The sequence below is a fragment of the Pagrus pagrus genome, assembly GCF_965226575.1.
Source record: "Pagrus pagrus genome assembly, chromosome: 12".
Taxonomy (NCBI): domain Eukaryota; kingdom Metazoa; phylum Chordata; class Actinopteri; order Spariformes; family Sparidae; genus Pagrus; species Pagrus pagrus.
The window spans coordinates 10,130,126-10,150,458 of NC_140196.1; the positions used below are offsets into that span (position 1 = coordinate 10,130,126).

A 20,333-nucleotide genomic window follows, 5' to 3' on the forward strand; every position below is an offset into this window, starting at 1 on the left:
ACATAGTAACATACTTATAATATTGCATACGCTGCTGCCGCCGCCCCTCTTTGATTTTATAATGAGCCTCTTTCAGCTAATTAAAGTCAAACAAAACTCCCATTTCAGGAGCCGTGAGGGGAGTAATGGGGGATAAAAATGAAAAAAAAGGTGCAAGGACGGCATTAATGTCCTCCGATTGATCTGTTTGCAATGCATACACAGATAAACAGAACACCACTCTGCAGACACAATAGGTGTCAATACAGCGAGCTCTCGTCTGGCAGCAAGGTCAGGTTCGATCAAGTCTCCGGAGTGTCAGCCATCGACTCGCCCTGGCAAAAAATGAGATGACGGAGGAGTTTGTTGCAATACTCATTACCCAGTGAATCCTCCTGTGTCAGCAGCGCCAAACAGCTTGGAGTTGAGGGCACTGAGCCCTTCACTGCGCTGTGACAATACTGCAATACTTGGAAACAACAACCTCACAGCCAAGTGCTGACAAACTGGGTGGGAGGTTGTACAAATCTGGAAAATATGCCCCATAAATTCACCGACTGACAGAGAGCGGCTCGGACTGACAAAACAAGATTGTTTGTGCAGGCGTCTGTGTGGCATCCAGGGTTTGAAACAAACACTTGAAGCTCAAATAATCAGTCTAACATTGATTAGCTTATCAACCGGAAATAATTTGGCTAATATTTTCTAATAGGGATGGTTACATTTTTTAGGAATGTAAATACAAAGCTACCACCAGCAGCTTAGCTTAGCTTAGCTTAGCACAAAGACTAGAAACAGAGGGAACCAGCTAGCCTGGCTCTGTCCAAAGGTAGCAAACTCCCCCTTTAAATCCCAGTAATCATATCTTGGTTGTTTTTCAGGTTAGCAGAGAAGTTACTGGTGTGGTAGCCTCTATCACCTCCCATAAATGGCTAATCATCCTTTTCCCATCTTGTTTTTTTTTTTTTTTTGGTACAAATTAAAATAATGTGTTAATTAGTGAGCTTCAGAGGTGCTTTAGGCTATTATGTTACTTTCAAGCATAGCTAATCTGTTTCTCCTGTTCCCAGTCTTTGTGTAGGCTAAGCTATCCGACTGCTAGCTGAAGACTCACATTGTAGCTCGCAAACGCAGAGACAAGAAAGCCGATCTTATCTAATTCTCTGCCAGAATGCAAACAACAGATTAGCATATTTCCAAGAAATTAGGCTTATCTAGGCAGGGAAACAGTTCGCCTCTACCACATTCAAATCTCACTAATAAACATGTCATATCCCGTTTGTTTGTCAGGCTAGCAGATAAGTTACTGGTCCTGGTGAAGACATGGTCCGGCACGTCGGCTAACCTCCCATAAACGGCTAGGCTACTCGTCTTTTTTCCACCTAGTGTTTGGACAAATTAAACTAGATAGACTGAACAATCTTGAGGAGGAGTGGGAGGGGATTTTGTTACCTTCAGACATAACCAAGCTAGCCTTTTCCTCCTGTTTCCAGTCTTTGTGCTAAGATAAGCTAACCGGCTGCTGGCTGTGGACTCAATGTAGCTAGCTAGCTAACGGAGAGACGAGTGAGTGTTGTCAATCCTCTTATCTAACTCTCTACCAGAATGCAAAAACAGGTAAGATAGTTTAGATGGATGTTTATACGCTAAATATGAAGCTACCACCAGTGGCTGGTTAGCTTAGCTTAGCACAAAGACTGCAAGCAGGGGGAAACAGCTAGCCTGGCTCTGTCCAAAGGTAACAAAATCCCTCTGCTAACAAAATCACACCGATTAATATGTGATTATGGAATACAGATCAATAATGAAAATAATTGTATGCAGCCCTTATCCAATTTATTTCAAAGTTGCACAGAGAGCTATTGGGAGACATGAAATGAGTACAGCTAAATAAGCTGAAGGCGTTTTCAGCTGATACAATGACATCAGCTCCTCATGTCAGGCCTTTTAAATAATCCTATAAATTCACTCAAGGGATTAACAGCCTTTTAAATGGCGGGACAAGATGGTGAGCACGGAGTAACGTCAGGCCGTCTGATTAAAAGGGAACGGAAAGTAAGTCTTGAAACAGAAGAAATGGGAAAGCTTTTTAATTTGCTTTCACTTTGGGCGTCGGTGAAGAGTCAGGTTTCATACGTTCGGCGGTGTGCTCTCCTTGGATTCAACTGTAAAGGCAGGAACAAAATTGACATTGGATGCTACCCTAAAGGCTCATAAATATTCAAATTTGCGTCAGCAGCGGCAGCAGCATTCGTGTGTTTACAAAACAGCACGCTCTCCCGTGGGAGCGAGGCTGCTCTACTGGAACATGAAACGTGATAGCCAGTAAATCACCCACACTCCTCATGACACTTTTTTCTTTTTATTGTCTCCATTTCTCATTGTCCGTCCCGCCAGATAAATGAGGACTGTAACTTTACACATGAGACTCTGGTTTCTTTGGAGATGAGGAACGCTTCACTTGGTTTTCATCCCATCAAGGAGGCGGGAGGAGGAGGAGGAGGAGAACCGCTGGAGTTAAACGCTCTCAATTTGTGCAGCAGCATCGAGATTTTTGAATAGAAAAACACTCCCGATCTTTTTTTACTTAACCTTGCCTGAGCGGTTACACGATCCTCGCGGGCTCTTTATTCTTATTGAGCCGATTGATTTGTGTTGAACAGCTTTGATCCGACGTGAGTGGGTGACCTTGCGGGCTCTAGAGAGGTGAGGGTGAGTGGATGGACTCGTGTGTTTACTCTCCTCCTGCACTCTTGTATCATTTACAATCAGTTACTTCTGCATGCAGGAGGGGCATCAAAGCAAAGGGAGAGCTACCGAGATAATCCTTTGCTCTCACAATATATCAGGCGGCTCAGTCAATATGTGTCTTTCTATAAAGGAAGCCAGTCCTGCGATTTTGACCTTCAGACCTATTCCAACCTCAACAATTGAATTAAAATCTGTCCTGGTTCCCAAAATGTGGCACAATGGCTTCCTCAAATAGATACAATAGAAGAGGGGATGTCTCGTCTGAGGATGTCTGCGCTGAGCCCATCCGGCCCCTCAGCGGAGGAGGAAGTGACAATACACGAACCGGACAGAAGCGGCAAGACTGCAGCTATAAATATCCAGAGGCTTCATGTGAGCTCCTGGTTCAGGGCTGCCCGATCTAATAAAACAACCCTCATCACCGCTGCTCGGCCCGTTTAAAAGGCCACCGATGACGCGCAGGAGCAGGAGGGGTGAATATAAAAGGGGCCGCTGAGTCATCATCCACGCTTGTGGAGGCTGGTGTGTTTGGAGTGCATTAAACCTGGCTTGAGTGGCTTTCCAGTAAAGACAGGATGTCTGCCACTTGGGTGTCTAATAGCTGTGTGCTCTCTCCAAAGATGCCTCGCATGGCACATCGTCTGTTCCAGTGACGCGTCTGTGGCTTCGATAATCCATGTAAACGTGTGAAAGTCAAAACACTGCGGTGCTTTTTTTCTGCTCTCGGGTCGTTTTGTTTCAAAACTTCGCACTCGGGAATGCAGGGGCACTCGTGTAAAGGGCCACTTGGTAAATTGGAGTAGCATCTGTGGCATTTAAAACACGCCGAAGCGCTCGTTCACTCCACAGTTTGGGTTAATGATTAAACAGCGAGGTAAAACTTTAACATTTGCTCTATCGGCTTTAAATCAGCTTCGGATTGCCTCTTACTTCAGGAAAACAAGGGAGCGTGGGAGCCCACCCCATAACTGAGCCGCCCTGCCTGATTGGTACAGATAGCAACCTCTGATAGAGACCGTGGGAACCAGCAGATTCCCAGGTGGCCTGTTGCTTCTCCTGTGACAAACACAACCCAAGGGAGAGGCTCATTTCCTGTGAACGCGCCGGCACGCTGCTCGGAGCCTTAAAAAGTCGTATCCACTGACCCCTTAAGACCTTGAGACCACACAACCACAAATGCAGCGGAGCTGAAAATAGACTGACTGATCTGAGCCGGGCGACTACTGTATAATGAATGGGACGTGTGGGAACACCATCTGCAGCTCAAGAAATGAAGTCACTTGGTTTTTGATTTTCTTGAAACGATGCGTTCAGCTTTTCTCTGTTGTTGTGGTTTTTAAAGCTGGAATCAAAGTGCTTTTGTTTCACGGCCGAGCGTAAGAGAATGACACAATCATGATGTTCAAAAAGGGGCTTTTCACACAGGCGGCGACTGTGGACGTCTTTGTAAAAGAGCTTGACAGTTCGGTTAGCGTTAAGTCACTTCCTGTGCCAGATGCTGCGGGTATGACATCACTGTCTGCTTTGAGACTATGGCTTCTCTGTGGTAGAGCCAAGTATGGTTAAATCACAGACTCTGTGCGGGTAACTAGGGAAAGACTAGAGGCAGGCCAAACATGTAGTCATACTAATACCGTGGAGAAAGGGAGGGGGAGCGGCAAGCGGAGAGAGCTACAGTTGGTTAGACACTGTAACTAAGAGATTTGTATTTGTTTTGAACCATTAACTGACTCCTAAATCCTTGCTCCAAGAAAAAGCAACAAAAGGGGCAAGTTTATGATCACAACGAGCAGGAATGTTGGGATTTTTTCCCTTTGATGAAAGTTTCCCCCTGTACTTTAGGACGCGCCGCCAAACAAATGGAGCGTAAACTCATCTAACAGAAAGTTAAAACATGTCAGCGAAGGAGAAAGTATGAGAACATCAAAGCTCGACGCACGCGAGGTGCCTCTCAGGGTGTCCTCTTTCATACAGAAGACGTCTTGTAACGTCGGCCGCTGAATGAAAAAAGCTTTGTCGGTTTTGGCAACAAGATAGCGGAGCGGTTTACGTGATTGGAGAACATGCAGGCCAGGTTTCAGGTTCAGGAGTGTTCCTCCGTGTACCCATGTAAATGAGAGAGGCCACCGTCGGGGACGGGGCCGAGCAGATCGAGGATCTCAGATGTCCGATAATGTCGGAGAAAACAATAATCCGCTTGAGGTGCAGCTCCCTCAGGAGCACCTTTGAAGTGGAGAGAAGAGGAGCCGAACCACAATGAAAATTTTCCACAAAGTCAAAGTGAGGACATCTGCCAGTGGTGGAAAGTGACTATGTACATTAATGGCACTTGAAGTATTTGGTTTTTGTACTTTATATCTCTACTGCACCACATTTCAGAGGGAAGTATTATGCTCTTCTCTCTACACTACATTTATCTGACAGCTGTAGTTACTTTTCAGTCTAAGAGTTTACCTTATAAGACTATGATAGGCTTATTAAAGAGATGTCTTAACATGGTTTCACTTCAATAAGTGTTAAAGGTCTAAAGAAGTCAAATTAAAAGAGAAAGAGAGAAGTGCAAACAATTAACACAAGTTTGTGTTGCAGAAACTTTTATTTTTCTTCTTTCCTCTCTCACAAATCATCTGATGACCCCCTAGATTGATCCTGTGAGCGAAACCTTTGGAGGGAACCGACTCCTTATTCGGGAACAATGCGACTAAACCATTAAACTGTCGAGTAGCTAAAACTAGCTTCAACATACAGTAAGTGTATCCGTTTTGCCGAGAACACAGTACCTGAAAACATGGTAAGAATGAAGCTTGTTCATAAACGTACGTAAGATAAAGCTGCTGTTAGCGTTGTTGTCATTTTAGCTAACTTCCTGTCCGTTCTGCTGTTAGCGATCCACCACATGAACGCACAGCGGTACTCGCCAGACATAGCAGCAAACGGGAGGATCCCGCTCTGCACGTTCACAGGCAGACGGGACCGCCTCTTTATGGAGATCTCTGTCCTGATTGGATAATGTGGGCAGGGATACCAGAAAATGTCTTCTCTTTTACTGCATGACCAAGAGGAAAAGAGACACGAATTACTGACCAAACACACTGAATATGGAGCTATTTAACACGCATTTTAATTAAGAAAATACAAATATTTCTAACGGCAGCTTTAAGTTATGTAATGTGATGTTAACATTGTGAAACAGGCGCAGTTTAGTTTAGGTTTCTGGGTGTATCACACACATGACTTTCACACAGCAGACCAGGGTTAATTTCCTGTGTGACAGCAAAAGTCAGTGTTGATTGTTTTAAGGAAGTAGTTATTTGAAGTCAAACCATTTGTCTCTCTTTCACCATTCATACATTTTTCAAAGTTGTCAGAGGAAACCGAACTATGAATCTACTGTGTGTGGAACCAATCACATTCTTAACTTTGCCCATCAATGCATCAGCTTTAAAAAAAACGTTATCAGTCACAGGGACTGTTTTTCTGACTAAGTACTTTTTGCTATTAACACTTCTGCATATCAACTTAAAGGCCCTGAAACCCTTCTGTCAAATCTTAAATATCTCTATGTAGTATTAAATATTCATGATTAAATTAGGAAAAATCTAAATTTATTATAATTTAAACCGTCAAGAACTCGACTAATGTGCTTCATCTGGACTGCGTGGGTGTAGATTGATCAGATTTGATTGACGGTGAACAACATGAACCAACAACCGCTCGACTGCAAACACATTTTCAGTTCAAATAAAATTAAATCCCGATTGACGCACAGTTATAAGACATCATCTCACCTGAGAAGAACCAAAACTTAGCTGAAAAGTTAATTGAATAAGCAGGTTTTTGAACACTTGTAAAGGAGTATTCTCACAGCGTTTTACTGGTAGTTCCCACTTCCTCCACCTCCGTCTGCCGCTGTCACATTTGCGTCAGAGAATTTAAAAAAGAAGGTACCGTGTTGGAGGACAAAACTCAATACGGGAACGGAAACAGAGTGAGGGCTGAAATTGTGAAATGCGTGACAAAACTTCTCTATGGAACATGAGGTCACTGTGAGGAGGGGGGAAGAGGAAGCAATAGTCATTCTTATGCAATTTAACTTCCGGCTGACAAATCTAAGCATAAATCCACAGCCTGTTATTATGTTTACTTCCTCGAATGAACTCCGACGTTCTTCACACTGAGAAGACTCTTCCTCCTCCTCCTCCTCCTTTTTTCTCCTCTCAGTGTTGGGATACTGGGGAAAAGTTCAATGACCTCTCTCAGGCAACCAGCTGATTTTCATCCGGGGGGAGAGAGGAATGAGAGGAATGCATTGATGTGTGGAGACAAACAACTGCACTGTGTGCGCTCGAGAGGCCTGATATGAGAAGGAATGAACCTTGAGATAACGGAGCGGACTGCGAGAAACTCAGCTACAACACACGCTCGCGTTATGTAACATAATAACTGCATTAAATCCTTTTTATAGATGTAAATGGACGTTATTAAAACCTAATCTAGGAGCTAAATGCCTGGGTTGACAGTACTTCTATTTCTGGTCCTTTATCCTCTGAGTTCAATGAGACTCACATGAGACTTTTGGAGAGCGCTGTGTCGAGCAGCGCGCTTTAAAAAACGACCGATTGTTTGAACTATCTGGAGCAGGTTGACTCACTGAGAGCTGTGTGACCTTCTCTGTCTGTGTGCTGAGGCCAAAGGAAAACAAGCACAGCCTACCTGATGAATGATAATAAGTTGCCTATTGTGACACTGAAGGTCTGCTGTGAAAATGTGCAGAAAGCTAATAAGGCACATGTCAGTTTCATAATAGAGGAGGGTGTTTTTTTTTTGTATTTTGGCATTTCTCTCTGGAATAATCCATGGAAAATGTCATTAGTGGCGTTCACTGTCTGCCTGTTGTGAGCTGTTGATGCTGATGTGCAGTGAATATTAGAATATACTGCCTCAGAATATAAAGATCCTCTCTGTTCATGTATAAAAGCTGTCATTTGTGAGAAATTGCCAGAATTTGAAGGTATTTCTATACAACTATAAGGGGCAGCACTGCATACTCTCCGCTTTAGCTAACGGGAATCTGCCTGGATCATGTCCTCGAGTCACAGGGGGAGTAATATTCGTGCATCGGGGCTCAGCTCAATTGGGTTCAGCCGCCTAACAGTGAGCACAACTTCGAGATCCGAGATAGCACATATACGTTTAGCAGACGTTGGTCAGATGAAGGGAAGTGACGTTGGAAAGACGTAGTAGAGCATTTGCAACTGAGAGACGTCTTCCCACTTGCAGATGTCTCGCCAACGTGTTCCCAGTTAGCAAACATTCCCCATCTTTTCCCCACTTTTTCTAAATAACTCGCGCCGACATCGGCAAGAATCATGTGTGCTAACGGGGACAAGACTTGGACTGAACACAGCCTCTGAGACTGGTGTAGGTTGGTTTGAAGACAGGGGATACAGTAAGGAGGCGATTTACAGCAGCTATGACTTTGAGGACGAGAAGACACAGCAGGTGGGGTATCAACTAGGGGGTATCAAACAATCACCTCTTGAGGTACAAAGGGGTATACAAGATACGAGTACGAGACATGACGGGCCAGGGTTGGCTTACTAGCATGTAGCACATCAATAATGTTGTTTCTTTACATTGTGTTGATAATGTTGGTTCATTTTTTGAATATTTTAAACTCTGGCCATAGCTTAAAATTCCCTTATGTGTGCCTGACTTGGTTTTTGCAGAACAAAAGTATAATTACAGCATTGCAATCCTTTAAATTGCACCTATATAATATACAAATATTGGACCAGGATTGGCTTCCAAACTATTTGTGATGTCACAAATCAGGCTCGTAGGGCCGCCTCTTAAAATCAGATTTTAAGTGAGCACAGAAAAAATTAACACTTAGATAGACAGTAGATTAACGTGGAAACAACCTTCTAGTGTCGAACTCTGCACATACATCACTGCACACAGTGAGGCTCAAACATTCAACTGTATGAACAAGAAGAAAAAAACATTTTTTACTGGAGGGGGACTTTAATACTGTATATTGAGCTGCAGCTGTTAAAAATGTGTCTTTTATTTTTATTTTGTGCTACGTAATGCCCATGTGGATGTTTTCACGAGTACATTCCTCTGTTTTCTAAGTCAGCAGATGGATCAGCTGAGAATCAGATGATTGTTGAGTCAGATGACTTTAACAGGCAACTTTATCCAAGTTTGCTCTATAAATTTCTATGGAGTGAGCAAATCTAGTCCCACTTCTCCAACTCAAAGAAATCAAAGCCATTTGCTCTACTAGCTCCGTTTGGCCCCAACCCTGGTGGCCTGATCGTATTTTGCCAGCCATCCATACATTTTTTTTCCAGCAATTACTCCAGCAGTCTCGACCTGGCTGCAGCACATTTGGCAGTAAAGAAGGACTGGACTGCCTGTTTCTGGCTTTATAAGCCTCCTCTGCTTGCATGCCTTTCCATCTCTCCCTGTTAGCCTCACCTCCTGATCAAAGACACCTTGTGAAGTCCAGTCATTTCATCCAGGAATATTTTTTAACCCCCTGTCCTCCCTGCAGTGCAGGAATGTGGATTCACATTAATTCAAATCTGGAGACGTTGAAGGTCGATGGGTCTGAGTGCCTGCCGTGATAGATTGGGTGGTATCAGAAAATGAGTTCGCAAAGCTAGCTGATAATTTGGCAGGCACAATCAAAGATCTTTTTTTTTACAATGTATGGTTTAATTCTGTTGATTAAACTTGAGAAAATACACACTTATGGCCTCTTTCTTCTTTTTTTCTCACCACAGAATGTGAAAGATAAATGAAGCACTTTATAGGTCAATTTGCAGAGTTAATTAAACTTCTGGTGGTTAAATTTGCCGACATTAGACTTGTCTAGACATGTCACAGTTAATGCTCCTCTATAAAGAAAAATGGCGCCTGACATAACTGAATCCAGGCATCGTAAAAAATTTGCTCTGAGATGATCGCATCCTGCAAAAAAAACATAGCTGCATTGTCAAAAAATACCAAAAAATGCTCAACAAAATACCTAAGAAGAAAAGGAATCACTGTCAGTTCTCCTTGTTTCTACTCTCCCTGCTGTCTTTGAAGTATCTGTCACTATTTGAAGTTGTAATGACAGCCCAACAACCAATTAAAGGCAGCAAACCATCAGAGTCGACCCAGTGAAATTGATGTAATATAACGCCGTGGCAGTACTGGGTTACGCCTCTGCCGGCAAGATATCCCTGTCAGAAGCAGTATGCAGTGGTAGTCCTAGGAAAACAGCAGGGGTTATCTGTGACAGCGACAAAATGTCTGTGCATCGCAGCATGCTGACAAGATTTGGTTGTTGGCATGGGCGAACATCAAGAGTTCAGAATGGTGAGGAGTTTCTTGAGCGCCGTTCGCTGCCCTGAGACAATACGTAGCAGCAACGTTCCCTCGGCTAAGCTTTTATCTTCCAAACATCAGGGGCGTATAGTTTTCTCTGCACTTCAAACCTAATCAGTCGCCATCAAAGGTGACTGCCAGCAGGGTGGTGCTGTCTTACCGGGAGTCAGGGCACACACACACACGCACACACTCATACACACACCGCTTGAAAGCCGTCAGCATAAAAGTGCTAAAACATCTCGCCAAGGTCTTTCCACAGAGACTCTCTCTCCTACAGCATCAATTTGGATGAATCACCCTCATATACAGTCTGACATTCACAGCCACAGGTTCACTGCGTTAATTGAGTCTTTGCTCTGAGATACCAACACAAACCATCGGAAATGCTCAATCGATACAACATAGTCGAAGTGATATCCGAGCAGCGGCTGACCTCACTCAGCGTCCACTGGAACAGATCAGATTTCCTAGGGGCTGTGGGCTCTGCTGGCAAAAAATCACATTGGGGAGGGGGTCCGGAGAATTATTTACCCCAGACCTCTGTGGACGAGGCACCGAAATCTATTTACCATTATCTGGCTGTTGTCATTTTTTTGGGAGGGCATGTACTCAGCATTTCAGAGACGAGCCAATAATGGCATGCTGTTTGTTAATGGCCAGTGCTGTGGCTAGTTGCACCGGGAAATCCCAGCGGAGATGGTAGTCGTATGTGTGTGTGTGCATGTGTGTGTGTGTGTGTGTGTGTTGAGGCTGAATGGCATGGCTAACAGGAAGCTAGGCACCCCGGGGCCATCTGCTCCCTGCCATGGCTCACATGTCACCCTGTGACAACACAGCATTATTGATTCACACTCCCACATCCGCTTCTGTGTGTACAGGCTGATGTGCCACAGTACATGTGTGTATGCAGATGTGTGTGAGTGTGTACACAGCCATTTCGTGGAAAGCAAATAACTGATTTGCACCAGTACATCCGCTTCTGTGTTTGCCTGCCTCTGTGTGTATATATAAACTCTACAAGCCTTAAAGGGTCAGTTCACACAAATCACAAAAACATATTTTTTTATTTAGTCCTGGTGGTATTTAGCTGTGCACATGGTTCCATTTCAGAAAGCTGCAACAGTCCATATTTTATTAACGCTCGATGAAATATCTCCCGACTGCAGTTTCCCTTTAGCTCTAAGGGGCATTTTAGCCACTTTCGGCTCATTGTTTTGATGTAAGAACCTGCAACTATATTGTTTTGGTTCCACCTCATCACTGTATGCTACCTGCCTAGCAGACAATATCAAGAACTAGCTGGTGAACAGTGTAGCGTTTAGCAGCTAAAGAGAGGGATATTTCCCCCAGGGGTTGGTGGAGACCAAAACAGAACCAAAAGCAAGAGGGAATGTTGAACTTAAAATTTATGATGTCAAAATGAATGCTGATGTTGCTCTGCGACTGCTAAGTGTGTTATTAGCCAACAGACAACAGGAGATATGTCTATGTCAGGACGTCACTGATGACATTTGACGCACAAGGTACCAGAAAGCATTTCCAACACATGGTTAGTGTTGTGAAACGGTAGCACTTTGGTTAGCTTTAGGCACCAGACCTACTTGGTTAGGTTTAGGACAAGATGATGGTTTGGGTAACATTACGTAATTGACACAAGTTAAAGCTGCTGTAAGCATTAATTTCTTGTTAAAATGAGTGTTAAATAGCTCCAAATTCCAAGAGTAATCACCGTTACAGAGTGTTAAAGAGGTGGCTCTTTCAACGGCAGAACAGGGAAAGCTACCAATTCCAGCGTTCTCTGTGATTGCCCCCAAGCAGCCAAAACATTGGTAATTACTGCTTTACAATCTTTTCTGCTCAGTGTTCTGCCACTACAACAATACAGTGGAGGTGAATGATAATTTATTTATCGTCATCATGAAAATAAAACTCTTGAAAGGCTTCCCAGAAACAATTTAGCGGATACTGTGGTAATTCCCCAAACGCTTGTGTTTACATTTTATATTGGGAGGAAATGGCTCCCAGAGGAAAATCCTGTGTCTGTAATTTTGGGCGAACTGACCCTTTAACAACTATTTAGGTTGTCCTATGCATGCAACAGGCTCTGTTGCATGCCGAACGAGAAAGTCATTTACGAGACACTCCCAGCTGCGTTTCAAACAGCAGCGGCTATTGTTGCTCTCGAAATTAATTGAGAATATCAAATCTCTTTTATAACCCTTTTGGGGGTTTGTCCCAAAAATATCTACGGTAGCTAGACAATGGGAGGAACCGTTTAACCTTGCCCTATATTGATATGCTGCGGAGCTTGCAAGGGTGTGCCCAGTGGCAAAGTCAACTAGTGTCTCGGTAGGCTTCTCATTATCCAGTTCCCACCATGACAGGAAAGGTGGAAAACCCTTTTCATCTGCCGCCTCGAATGGTTCATTAGGACTTTTTTTTTTTCATGCAGATTGGCGGCGGGTTTGTGATGTGAGCGTAGCACGGAAGCAAACAGGGCAGGGATTTATGTGTAACATGACAATTAAAGGACCACACGGGAGCAGTGACGGCAACGCGTCTATATTTAGAGGCCTCTCACGTGTCCCTGCATTTTTCAGGGATGTGGAGCGTTACCTGACACTAAAAGCCAGGAATCAGGGTATTAGTGTGTTGTTTGTGAAGGGATTGGGGCACGTGGATGTGTGTCGGTGAGTGTATGTTTATGGCGGTGGGGTAAGTGACAGACAGGAGGGAGAAAGAGGATGAAGAGGAGGTAATTTCTCGACTGGAGCGCAGACAGCCTTTGGGGTTCTACTTGAGGGACATCCATTTAGTGTCCGAGTTTATCCGCTCCATATATTATTCATCGGTGTGTGTGCTGACTGGGAAAGCAGTGCTTTTAAACAGCTCAGGCACGTGTCCCTCATGAAACCGGAAAACAGCAGGTTGAGGTGATTACCGACTGGAGCAAAATAATAAAAGGAAACACAATCATATGGCTGGATTCACAATCTGTAGGCTCACATGGCCCCAGAGGCGTACACACGAGGCACAAAATAAACAAACAAAAACCGCAGACACACGCATGTCATGATTATCCACTGATAAAATCACCCACACCCCTCGCCGGCCGCTCAGGAAAGAAACACCCAGGTCGTCTCCATTATTTATTCACAGTCGCTGCTCCCCAGCAGACATTCCTCCGGCTCTCCTGAGGAGGCCCAGAAATAAGCTCACAGGACGGGGTGGAGGGTCTCTGGGGGAGAGGTGAGGTCGTGGAAATAGACACAACACTCACAAAGCGCCAGAATGATGTCGTAGCACAACTGTGTGCTGCTGGAGTGATTTCCAAGTACAACAAAGGTGCATGCTTATGTGGTGTCGGAGAAATGCTCGGCATGCGTGGAATGGTAAAGAATGGAGTACACATGACATAAAAAGCAAGGAGTGTCATGTCAAGCTGGAAAGAGATCGAACTGAATGTCTGACCTCACATTCTAGTCAGCAGTATTGTAGATATCCTTTGTTTGGGTGAATTTAGCTTCAGCGAGTGTTGCTCTGTCTTCATGATAGAAGCCTTTTCTGTAATTAAGACTGACAGCGTGTCTGCAGTTTGAGGATCAACTTGATTTTATTGTCAGAAAATAAAAGGATTGCAGCTCAAATTTCGAGTAAATAGCTAAATTATTCATTGCATCATATCCAGCTGCAAGAAAACCTTATGTTTGTTGTTCTATGTATTGAAAGGCTCTGGGGGTGATGTGTTTTTTGGAGGAAATTGACACAAAAAGGACTAAAAATCTACAATTTTCCTTTGTGAACAGGTTCAGACGTATGTGATCTCAGCATGAAAACTGACCAAATCGGTCTCTTAGTCGCACAAACTGCATCACCCAAACTGTCAAGGCTCGGTAAATGTGCTTTCCACACGCAGGACTGAATATCTGGAACAAAGGTCTTCCTGCTCGGAGCATCTAAGAGACCCAGTTAGCAGCAAGACTTCGAGATCTCTACGGGCCTGCTCGTGAAAGAAAGTATTCATGTCAGACCGATCCAGAGCTGCCTGCGTCTGTAGGAAATGTTTCTGAGATTACAGTTGCCGGGCTGATGGATGTAAACACAGCAGCGGCAGATGGTGAGCGACCGAGGCCTGCGCAGCAAAAGGGGTACAGTACAGGGGGAATATCTTGGCTGCTTCTCGCCACGCTGGGCTGCTCTTTTGTGGTGTGCAGTCTCCATTACAGAGCTGGAGGAGATAACATTGTCAGACGCAGTGAAATTATGTTTCTGGTTCTCTGTTTTGAAATGAAGGGGTGGGAGGGAAACACCCTACGTGCTATTTGCATGAGTAATGGTTTGCTCCTCTGTCTGATTGCTGGAAATAATAGAGTGGAGTTCGTCTCGTAAACTGATTTTGTGTGATTAACAGCCACGAATTAACAGATGAAAAAAATGAAACTGTGGCAGCACGCAGAGTGGAAAGAGAGGATTTCTGTCTCAGGACGGATGGTGACTCCTCACGCGGAGCTTTCCTTTCACTGACAATGCAGACTTCTTTCTGTTGGGAAAACAGTTCATGAGGAAACCCACGAGCAGCTCCTGAACGCAGCCACAGATAGTGTTGTCTGGCGTTTAACGGATCAAATTTGCATCTTGAAGACACAAATTGTTTGTAAGTGAGAGATTTTTTTTAGCTGCATGTGCCTCCTTTGTGAGTGAGTGAGTTTGTTTGGGTTTTTTTTTTCCCTCCCTCCTACTCGGCAGACATGTCACCTATATGGAGATTAATGACTTCCCCCGCGCTGTCCCAGATCCACTCAGCCTCAACAAGGGAGGAGAGGGGCGCAGCCAGATGCCCGCAAATACCGTAGTAACATGCAGGTCCCACCCGTGGACGAGCAGATTGTGCTCAGGGAATCCCCCACAGGATGGACCCAACCCAAGCCAACCTACATTGTTTTCCTTTCACATAGACACACACCTGTAATAGACAGAGAAATAGGCCACCTGGCTAGCAACATTCCTCAGACACATGATCCTGCTGTTTGAGACTTAAAAAAAGGCTTTCAACTCCTTCTTCTCGTCTATGAAAAGACAACACAACCGTGCTAGCCGCTCTGTGAGGCTGCACAGAGGTAAATGCTCACGTCTGCATGGCATGCTAACAGCAGGTATGTTTACCACCTTTATCATCTGGTGTAGCGTGTGAGCATACATATGAAGTAGTAGGAGAGCGCTAGCAACGGAGTAGGTGAATCAAGCCAGTCGAGGAAAGACTGAAAACATGTTTCCATCAAGAAAAACCTTCAGTGCCGTTCTTTTTCTTTAAATGAAGATATACTAGCCGGTTGAAAAGTCTCTGCTCTCATTGGTCCTCACAATGTAACCGCGCCCATAGCTGCCAGTAGTTCCTTACAGGAGGCTGACTGGTCCCAACCACTGTGGGTCGGCCACGCGATCATGTGATCCCGCAAGTTTCACTACTTTGCAAGGTAACCAAAGCACTGGACAAATTATGATGATGCTCGATGAAAAGTCATGAGATCATAAAGCCAACCTCGTGGTGGCCCGACAGGAAGAGTAAAGGGATTACCAAAGCTGATAGGATTAATCCTGTGACATATTACAGTTTCGACTAAAGAAAGTCATTTCTCAACATCGTATCTGAAACTGTTCTCAGTCCAAAGTTGTGAAACCGCTGTTTTCATTTTGGCATTTCGCTCGGTGCCGCCCCCTCAGTCAGTCAAATGTCTGAGGTCAAGCATGTAATTTCAGAAGTCGAACGGCGTCTGCCACTTTGTTCAATCACTTGGTATTTACTGCGAGGGCGTGTAAATAAACACAGGTGCACCGTGTGTGGGTGAGGCTGCCGCCGAAATGCAATCGTCCCCTGATGAGTGCAATCTCAGCCTCCACAAAGGATGAATTCATACAGTTTTGTTGAGGACAATGAGAGGACAGTGTTTTACATCCCGGAGTGTGGGAAGCAATCAGTGCAGGATGGCAGCCGTTTCACCCTCAGCTGGGTTTTGCAAATACAGTAACTGCTTTGTTATTTCTAAAGGGCAGATAGTTTTGTTTAACTGAAAGAATATTTGACTCACCGGTGATGCTTAGACTCAACAACGATTAGTGGGCACCCCTATTTTCGGCCCAAATTGTCTCAAAAACAACAGGAAACAGAGGGTGGCTGATAGAAAAGCTGTTTCCACACCACTCTCACATGTCAAAAATGTCAGAAAGAGGTTGATTAGCCCCCACCTTTGTTTAAAAACACAAGACTCACCTCTTGCTCATACAATAACACAATGGACAGTGTAAGTGACCGTAAACACAACCTGTCAAAACACACATATAACTGTGTTTATTCAATGTGTTCATTGTTATAGTTTGTACCCTCACAGTGCTGCAGTGATTGAAACGTGTTTTATACCGATTCCTCCAAGAGACACCTCGATGATGGTGGATGAAATTAAAGGTGCAATATGTAAGACTCTGCTACGCGTTGAAGTCATAATCCAAGTGAATAGGGGGCAGCATATCACAAGAGTAACCGCATACATATGCTGGTAACGGTAGCTGCCGTTAGCTAGTTAGCTCAATTAGCCGTGCAGGTAGTGCTCCTATTGGCTGACTCTGCCTGGACTGGGAGCTAGAAGCGCCATCTTTAGACTCAATAAATGACCAAAAAAAAAGAAAAAGGATTCACTGTTTCCAGTCCAGAATTTGACTCCTGGAGTGGGTGCACTGGGGGGCGACACTCATGACCTCAGTATCTCTAAAATCTTGGCTACAGCCCTGAGACCACTCAGGCGGAAATGTCTGAATGTCTGATAAGATATTCTCAGCAACCAGGGGTGTGGATGCATAATTCAGGAAGAAATCAGTACAAAAACAACAAACTTTTACTGGCTATACAAGAAACACCCCCGTCAGTTATATATAGAGAGCTTCTTTAGGTTTAACAACGTGGGAAACCTGAATGACACAGTGAATTTTGCATATTTCAATCACTTGGCAACGAGTCAATACAAAAAGGAGAAGCTGAATTTCACAAATGCTGCATAGAGCGCAGACAAAACGCTGTGTCTACAGTGTCGGTTATTATATTTCAGGTAATAACTGAAACACAAACACAGCTCAGGAAATTCCCCACCTGAAGGGCATTCAAATGGTTAGCCTGTGTGAATCAACACAGTCAGTTAGACTCCTCTCTGTCTTTACTGAAACTCAAAACACTCAAGGCATAAACTCACATCAGCTAATGTTAACAAATACTGTACTAAAATTGTTTTAGAGAGCCTAGTTTGAGCTTCAATAACTTGCATATGGTCCCCTCAGCGCTGGGAGCAGAAATCCACCAAAATGACCCCAAAGTGGAAACATACGCTTTCAAATAATCCTGAATAATCCTCTGGATTAAAAGACTGTTCTCTCCCTCTAAAGTGGATGCAGAGCAGCAGAGACACAGCCATCTCCGCCCAGCTGGAAAACACAGACTATGATGACCTACATTATTGTACAGTGGGCACAGGCTCAGGAGACCTTCGAGCGGCCCAGCCTGCGCCGGCTTCAAGGCACAGGTCTAAAGAAGAAGCAGACAAAAGGGTTCCAACCCTCGATGCACAGAGGACTGTATGTTAAACACGGTGGCTGTGGATTAGCGCTCTCTGTTCCTGGAGGGCCCTCCCTCTGTTGCCTGCCTTTGATATGTGGCACAACCTGCCACCTCCAGGGGCAAGGCAGACTCAAGGGGAATGTTAAACGGTCCTTCCCTTTGAGATGAAATGTTCGATATGAATCATTGATGACCCCCACCACCACCAACACCACCACCACCCAATTCTTATACCTTCCGGCTACGATAACACAGCAACACAAATGTTATGCTCTCATTAAGGGCAATTCTGCTAATTAGAGGCTAATTCGCGGCAGATCGGTTGGAATAGATGTTGAGGAGGCGCCTGTGCAGAAATGGAGAATTGTTGCACAAATAGATATGATATTGCACTGATTTAACTTTAATTTAATTTCTCTCTCTCTGTGTGTGTGTGTGTGTGTGTGTGTGTGTGTGTGTGCAGGTAAAGGCAGAGTGTGGATGCCTCTCCTTATTGCTACCTTACGGTTTATGTGTCATTTATATGTGCTGATGCCCTGTCCAGCCGTGCCCAGAGGCCTGGACACATTATTTCAATAGTTTCCAGTTTGGTGACGTGTGTCTGGCCTCTTTCCTCCTGTTAATGCATCACATGCAGCACTCTGCTGCATAAACCTTTAACTACAGGTAGATGGTGACGTGTTTTTGCTGTTGCATTACGCATTAAATACTGCTTTCGTAAAACTTTAATTCCCTCTGTCCCCTCCTCTCCTCTCCATGACAGCAGCGTGGACACCACTGGCTCTGCAGTTGACAGGGCGGCATTTATCTAGAGCGTCGGGAGGTGTGACACAGCACGCTGTCTGATTGGTCAAGCAAGTTTAACAGCCACCGCGAACAGCCAATCAGAGCGGCTCATAAGTGAGACCGTCCATCTCGAGCCTCGGCGCTGTCGTGCGTAATGGGTGCATCTGGAGAATTTAATGAAATTAATGATCGACTACAGCTGCGGTCTCGATTTTATCTGTTAACTCGTGTCAGATTGAAGGTTTTGCTCTCCATCACACATGTTCACACTGACTGAATCTATTGATTAAGACATCTCCAACCAGAGCAAAAGGGGACTTTTGCGCCCCCGTGGCACACAGCTGCAAAGCGCTCAACTAGACGGAATGAGACCTACCCATCCCCCGTTATCCTGTATCCAGCTGTTCAGAGGTCCATTTAAATACTCCGTCATCCACTCCGCGATGTTGTCCACCTGCGGCGTCATGTCCTCCTTCGACACGCACTCCACGCACACCGTGCCCCCGAACTCGAAGAAAGCGATAATCCGGCCCCAGTTCACGCCGTCCCGGAACAGTTCGTCTATCACCTCGGCGAACCTCCTCTGCGCCGTGGTGGAGGTGAGATACAGCTGCCGAGACATCTCCGTGAAGTCCGGCTGGTACAGTCTTTCAAGTTCGTCTCCAGCCTCCCGCAGGACTCTGTGGTAGGCGGCGTACGGGTCGGACTCGGGGAGCCGTTTGTGGAGGTGGGGGATGCTCTCGCTGTCGGGCCCGGTGCTGGCCTCACGGCACCGGCGCACCAAAGTCGGCGGAGGGGCAACTATTGACCCATTATTAGCAGCATCTTCATCCCGGACATCCTCAAACCCCCACACGTAGCCCTGCTTGGAGAGTTTATGGCAGATATACTTTTCCACAATGTTGCGATTACACTCGTTCGCCATCCCGGCTCAATGTTGGCACTTTGTACACACAGCTGGTTCTCCTAAATGAAATGCATTATGATCGAATTTGCGCGCTGTACAATGCACAGCACGGGCTCATCCAAAACTCGGTGAATATCTGAATGTGAGCAATGCAGCGATAATCCCACACAGGGGTCGGAATGCTTCGCGAGTTGAAGGAAAGCTCCTTATCAAAACTGCGCGGAAAACGTCTCAAAAGTCAAAAAACACTGAGTCCGTGTCAGCAGCAGTCTTCATTTCCCGAATCCTTGGAGGGACGCTGGCGACCTTCTCTTTGCATAGAAATCCAATATGCGGAAGAGGTTGGAGTAGTGCTGATCTATTCCTGTGCACATCACCCAGACGTGCGAATAAAACCATGAATGAGGGCCAAAGTTGTACGCGCCTGAAAGGGCTTTAAACGCCGCCAACTATTTTAGCAGCGTTTACGCACAACCAGGCGCGGGACTGTGAGCCAGACAAGGTCGGACTGAGAGTCCTCCTCCACGATTGCTCCTCATATCCTCCTCAGCTCCCTTCTCTCAGCCAGTTGGCCGCACTCTGCTGGTGAGGTATTTTCCTGACGTCAGCTACGCAAAGTAATTCCTTTGGCTGCGCTCTGAGACTCCAAGTGCACACGAGGAACTGCACTAAAAAAAAAATCGTTAATAGCCCTCTATTCTCATGATTGCATGTTTAAAGCATCAATTTTATGAGAGGAATCCAGACAACTTCCTCAATGCTCAACCTAGAGATGCGCAGGGAGAGCTGTTAGAGGATCCTGGTTAATTCATGAGGGGAACTGGAGCATCTCACTCTGCTGAGGGGTTGCTTTGATGTGGTCCATCCACCCCCTTGTGGATGGAGATCTAACCTTGCAGTACAACAATGTGTATACAGTTTCCC

General features: G+C 45.1%; 1 protein-coding gene across 1 annotated transcript in view; it reads right to left on the reverse strand.

Moving 5' to 3' along the window:
• The window catches only part of bcl2b (BCL2 apoptosis regulator b), a 28,385-nt gene extending 8,421 nt beyond the window's left edge, over positions 1-19,964 (reverse strand). Inside the window, exon 1 of the mRNA XM_084368324.1 lies at positions 18,879-19,964. Within this exon, the coding sequence (XP_084224450.1) occupies positions 18,879-19,427 (549 nt within the window). The 5' untranslated portion in view covers positions 19,428-19,964. The remainder of the gene's footprint in view (positions 1-18,878) is intronic.
• Between the last annotated feature and the right edge of the window lie 369 nt (positions 19,965-20,333).